This window comes from Micromys minutus (genome assembly GCF_963924665.1).
Source record: "Micromys minutus genome assembly, chromosome: 1".
Lineage (NCBI taxonomy): Eukaryota > Metazoa > Chordata > Mammalia > Rodentia > Muridae > Micromys > Micromys minutus.
In genome coordinates, this window is record NC_137969.1 from 61,044,178 (window position 1) to 61,050,770 (window position 6,593).

Here is a 6,593-nt window from a genome sequence, read left to right on the forward strand (position 1 = left end):
TAGTGTATATTAAAAGTCCAGTGGGAAGTCTGGCTAACCAGCATCCACATGAAAACAATGGCGGTCTTACTATAATGGTGTACACTAGTACAGTTTGAGGAGGGAGTCCAAAGAAGACAGACAGGACACAAGATGAATCGTTAAGGGGAAGGGGTTGGACCTCAAGGGACCAAAGGGAACTTGGACTACACTTACTGAGAGACATTCGATTGATGGGTTGCACCACAGAGGGGCTAGTTAGCTACAGAGTGGGGAGCACTGCTTACTCCAGAGACGCGAAGAAATGATATGTCTGACCTGACAAGGAGGCAAGAGGGGGAGCTGAACACAAAGGGTGGAGCCCAGGTGGAACTGTGAACAGGGGTTCTGAACTCCTACAGTAGGAGATGGAACCATACACACACTGGAAGGCAGTCCTATGTTTCTATATGAACCTATCAGCTCCTGCCTTCATGGCCAGAAACAGCCCCTCTCCCCTAACACCTCACTCTCCGACCCACCTGTCACTTTTTATTTACATTATTTTTTTATTATGAAAGTAACTGTTACTAATGGAAAAAATTGCAACAGTAAGTAATTAATCCCCTCAAGATTTTTAACACATCCTTCCAAAAACTGTCTTTAATGTAATGGCACATTTTCATATGTGTCCATGTGTGTCCGTGTGTGTCTTAGTCAACTTTCTGCTACTATAACAATGTAGCTGGGATAATCAACTTGTGAAGAAGTTGTCAGGCGTGGTGGTGCATGTCCATAATCTCAGCACTTGGAAGAATGAAGCAAGATCATTATTCTGAGGGCGCATTAAAGACTCTATCTACAGAGGGAGAGGAAGAGGAAAGGGGGGAATAGGAAGAGGAGAAGGAAGAGGAAGAAGAAGAAAAACCTCATTTAGGTTCACATCTCTGGAGGTTCAGTCCATGGTCAGTTCCATTGCTTAGGGGTCTGTGGTGAGGCAATGACTTGGTAAGGATGTGTGATAAACAAGACCTGATTGTCACCTGGTGACTGTGAGGAAGGAGAGATGGAGAGAAGAGCCAGGGTCCTAATTCCCCTTCAGAGAAGCACTAATAGTGACTGTGAGGCACACTAACTGTCTAACCACATGTCCCAATCATCCTAAGGTGGGCCCTCTGGGAAAAGCAATATGTAAACTATAACCCCTGCCGTGAGTGTGTGTGTGAGTGTGTGTGTGTGAGTGTGTGTATGTGAGTGTGTGTGTATATGTGTGTGTGAGTGTGTGTGAGTGTGTGTATGTGAGTGTGTGTGTATATGTGAGTGTGTGTGTATGTGAGTGTGTGTGTGAATGTGTGTATGTGTATGTGAGTGTGTGTGTGAGTGTGTATGTGTATGTGAGTGTGTGTGTATGTGTGTGTGAGTGTGTGTGTGTGTGTATGTGAGTGTGTGTGTATATGTGTGTGTGAGTGTGTGTGAGTGTGTGTATGTGAGTGTGTGTGTATATGTGTGTGTGAGTGTGTGTGAGTGTGTGTGAGTGTGTGTATGTGAGTGTGTGTGTGTATGTGAGTGTGTGTGTGTATGTGAGTGTGTGTGTGAATGTGTGTATGTGTGTGTGAGTGTGTATATGTATGTGAGTGTGTGTGTGAGTGTGTATGTGTATGTGAGTGTGTGTGTATGTGTGTGTGAGTGTATGTGTGTGTAAGTGTGTGTATGTGTATGTGAGTGTGTGTGAGTGCATATTAGTGTGTGTGTTTGTACGTGTGTGTGAGTGTGTGAGTATATGTGTGTGAGTGCATGTGTGTGTGAGTGTGTGTGAGTATGAGTGTATATGTGTGTCTGTGTGCATTTGAGTCTGTGTGATCATAGGTACCTTTTACATCTTTCATTAGAACAAAGAGAATTTTACAGCTGCATTAAAAGTACCATGAATCATTCAGCCAGTCCTCCAGTGAGGGAGATTTAATTTTTGTTCTATTTTGTTCTAATCTTCTGCAGTCTCTGGTGGCAAACGAAAGAAGGGCATAGTGGGCCAGAGAGACAGCTCAGCAGGTAAAGCCATCTCTCTGCCACCAAGCCTGACAACCTGAGATCAATTCCTGAGAACTCATTTGGGAAAAGAGAAGAATTTCCCTCTGCCTTCACACATGATGGGACATTAGTACACACACACACACACACACACACACACACACACACCACATACACACACCACACACTATACAGCACAACACACATACAGCATACATACACACCACATACACACAACACATGCCAGACTACACACAACCCATTGCATACCACACCATACACATATATTACATGCACATTCTATACATAGCACAGACACATATATACATACCAAACCACACATATAGCATATACACATAACACACAACACATATGGCACTACATACACATACATCATATACACATACCACACACACATCATACACACACCACACACATACCACACTCATACATACACAGCACACACACACCACAACACACACAACCACACACAGCACAACACACATACCACATTACACACACACACAGAAAATACATAACACATACACACACATCATATATAACACAGACTACCACATACATACTTTACACACAAACAACAGACACACACACACACACACACACAGTATAGATCTCAGGTGCTCAAGAGCTCCCATCTCATCCTCTCGACCATAATTTCCTGACAATTAAGAGGTGGGGGCGTTTGAAAACGCGACCTAAAAGTAACAGATTGAAAAATGTTTTAATTTAAATTTTGCTCATATAAAAAAGGAAGTAACTTCAAGACAGAAGGGAAGAAAGCTCATTGAATGGGGGTTGAAAGAGTCTCTTTCCTTAAACAATTCTTTTTTAAAAATCCCCTCTTACTGTTATTCTGCTAAATGGACATGGTACCAAACTGCCCCCTAAATGTGAATCTCTAGACCACCGGTTCTCACAGAAGAACAGTGGTTCAAAATGCAGAGACTGTGTGCTGCTGAAGAGCTCTTCCAAAAATGGGACAACCATGTCACACTTCCTTCCCTCAGAGAGGCCGTTTGAGCCAGAGGTTAGGGATGACCAGAGCAAAGCTGTGACTTGTAGGTAGGGCCAGACACTCAAGGACCCATAAAGTAGGGACAGGTTGGGAAGGTGGCACGTGGGGTCTGGAATAAGTTAGAGGGAGGGGTTGGGTTGAACATGATCAACAGCCATTGTAAGCATACCTAAAATGTTTGAATAATTAATAAAAATATTGTTTTAATTCATTCATCTGTCACTCATCGGAAAGTTGCTCCTCCCTGCACAGGACAAGTGCAGCAAAGCATGGCTGAGCTGGAAACACCAGAGCCACTAATCCAAGAAGCAGAAGCCAGAGAAAGAATGAATGCTCCAAACTGAGCCTACCGCCATCCATCAACTCTCTGACAATTCGACCCCTCCACGTATCTCTTAACTGGGGTCCTTATTGCGTACCTAGCATGACTTCACTCTTGACTATGTATTTCTCTTTAAGATCAATAAGCTGCTTGATTGCCAAGGAGGGGGAAAGGATATTTCAGGTACAAAAGAATATTGACCAGACTGCACCAAGTCCATTCATACTGGGCATTACGTACATCACAGGAGCTTGCGCTGGACACTGAGCCCAGCCAGTGAGACAAGGAGCTAAGAGCACTGGAGATCTGCCCAACCAGCCGCTGTCTCTAGGGTACAGTTGCTGTGCTTGCCCCATATGAACAGGGAAGCCCTAAGGGGTTTCATTTAACTTCCTAACAAAGTTCATCTTGAGAACCCAAGTGTGATCTTGCAATCTTCATGTAGACAAATGTATCTTTCGTTCCTTGAGACAAGAACCTAGGAAGAGCTTCTGCTTAGAAGCGTAAGACTAAGCAGAAGCAGCCATGTTCCTCCTGGGTGTAGAGTCGAAAGACTCACAGTCAGCTACAGTAATGACATTTGTGCACCCATGTTTATTGTAGCCCTAGTCACAATAACCATGTTACAGTCAACCGGGTAACCATCTGCAGATGAGTGAATAATAAAAAAAAAAAGTACACTTATGGGAGGGGTATGTGTGTATTTACACTTAAGTATTATTCACTATAAAGAAGAAAATTTTGTCATCTGTAGGAAACTGGACAGAAGCAAAAATTCATTTTACAGGAAACAAGCACAACTCAGAAAGATAAACATTGCATATTTTCTCCTGTATGTGAAACTTGGGCAAATGCAGAAGTAATGGGATGGCCCTCAGGGTGTGGATGAGCAAATGAAACAAACAGCTTGATTTTCAAAATTACTAGATGAAAGAAAGAAAGAAAGAAAGAAAGAAAGAAAGAAAGAAAGGAAGAAAGAAAGAAGGAAGGAAGAAAGGAAGGAAGGAAGGAAGGAAGGAAGGAAAAAGAGGCAGCTCCCAAAGTAAAGAAAGGGTTTTCCTCAAAAGTACCTAGTTCATCAAAGAAACAAAGAGCAAAGAGAACCATTTAGAAATAGGCAAAGGGTTTAAACAAGTGTTTCTCTGCAGGATACACCCGTGATCTACAAAGCACAAAGATGAAAACACACAGCATTCATTATCATCAGGGATCTGCAAATTAAGACCACAGTGTGACCACACCCACAAACTTTAGGATGGCTTCCACCTCCCCTGCCTCCTATCCAGCCTTGATGGAACCTTCTATGACCTTCAGTAACTCAAGTCCCTCAGTATCGATGCTATCAGAGTTTGCCCATTGCAAACTCTAACCTTGGTTTGTTCCCCTGTGTGCTGGCCTGGGAGCACCATGCAATCCTAAGTACTACGAGTTCTGTGCCTCTTACATGCAGCAATTACACCCTGAGATTTATTTCTAGTTCTCCTAATTACACTGAAATGCAGTGGTTCCAACTGCACGGTTTTAAGGGTGGAAAAACTGAATCTCAGAGAGATGTCACTCAAGGCCACGTCACAGCCACCCATGAGGTCTAACTTGTCCAGCTCTAAAGCCTGTGTATACTCTTCCTTAGAAATAATTTTAGAAAGTAAGGCAGGGGTCAGAACTATGGGACCTGAAAACAGAACCCAATGTTATTTACTTCAATTCTTGGCCAGATGTGACAACTCTCTACCCTGTGTGACACTCAATTGTGTCTTGCCATGGTCACTCCCCTGTTGCCTTACCGTGGGTCGCTTCCATATGATGCCTCGAGTTTCTGGGGAGCCTGGTCCAAGATCCCGGTAGCCCAAGGCTGATGGACATGCTGGAAATTCTGGGTCTTTAAATAGGACCCCTGAGTTCAAGCATTGTCTTCTCAGGATCTCAAAGTCTTGGCCCAGATACTTCACAGCATTCTGGTTAGAGCCAAGACCCTCAGCAGCTGCACGTTGCTTGGATATTCCAGCTGCCAGGGCTGCCATGACCTGGCTGTGAGTCCTGTAGGGTGACAGTGTCCGTCTCAGACATCTGCCCTATGGGGATGCTGCCCTATAAGACAGCTCACGGGGAGGCGGAGCATGTAAACTTTCCACCTGAGGGAGGCCCTGTTCCAAAGGGACATGAGTCATAAACAGAGTCAAATATGTGCCCAAGGTGCAAGTAAATCTGCCCCACCTTCTCCTGCTGTTCACAAACTGTTCAGGTGCCACAGTGGAGACTATCAGAAGTCTCCAGAAGCTGGATAAGGCAGAGATGACTTCTCCAGAAGCCCTGCCCACACCTTGGTTTTAGTCCGGTAGAAATAACTTAGGTTTGTGGGTCTCCAGATCAGAAAGAGAATAGCCCTCTGCTCTTTTATCTTTAATGTGCATGACGCTTTACCTGCATGTAAACCTGTGCCCTAAATAAGTGATCTGTCCTTGGAGGCCAGAAGAGGGTGCTGGAGTCCCCAGAACTGGAGTTACAGACCCTTGTTTGCTTCCGTGTAGGTGTTAGGAACCAAACGCAGGTCTTTGAAAGAACAGCTAGTGCTTGCTCAAACCTTAAGCCATTGCTCCTTCCTCAAGGTCTGCCCTTTCCAGTCATGTGTGTTTATCTGTTACAAAGACACAGGCAACCAAGACAGTGTGACAAGAGTTCTCTGAACCACTTACCCACAAGATGGTCTCCCTAGTAACCCGCATTATTGCCAGGAGCTCTAAGAGAGTTCTGGGGGCAGTAAGATGCCTCGGGATAGAGGGCTTGCCACACAAGCAGGACAGTCTAATTCAGAGGTAGAGATGAGAGGATAAGAAGTCCAAGGTCACTGTGGGCTAAATAGTGAGTTCAAATCCAACCTGGGTTGCATGAGAGACCCTGTCTCTAAGATGAAATAAAATAAAATATAAGATGATTGTGATTTAGTAGTTCTGAGATAAGTCTCAAGAACACATATCACAGTCTTTAGACCACTCACCTGCAGATGATTCTAAAACAAGAGTTCACGCTGGACTCTGAACCCGATGGCCTCTAAGGCCAGCCAGTCTTCATGGTGAAGGCCAGTGTGTGTTCAGCCCTGAGCTCGGTGTTTCTGAGCAGAAAACACATTTACCTCCCACTGTGATTCATCAGAAATACAAGGTCAGCATGACCTTCAAGGCAGTTATCTGAAGGCTTTGGCTTCCCCCATGCTTCAGGGGACCCCCCCTTTACTCCCTCAGTATCTCTTTT

The 6,593-nt window shown here is 44.4% G+C and overlaps 1 protein-coding gene across 1 annotated transcript in view; it reads right to left on the reverse strand.

The window, feature by feature from the left end:
• The window catches only part of CAPN8 (calpain 8), a gene marked incomplete at both ends in the record, with an annotated part of 60,623 nt that extends 55,258 nt beyond the window's left edge, over positions 1-5,365 (reverse strand). Inside the window, one exon of the mRNA XM_080936791.1 lies at positions 5,129-5,365. Coding sequence (XP_080792917.1) covers positions 5,129-5,365 — 237 coding nt within the window. The remainder of the gene's footprint in view (positions 1-5,128) is intronic.
• Between the last annotated feature and the right edge of the window lie 1,228 nt (positions 5,366-6,593).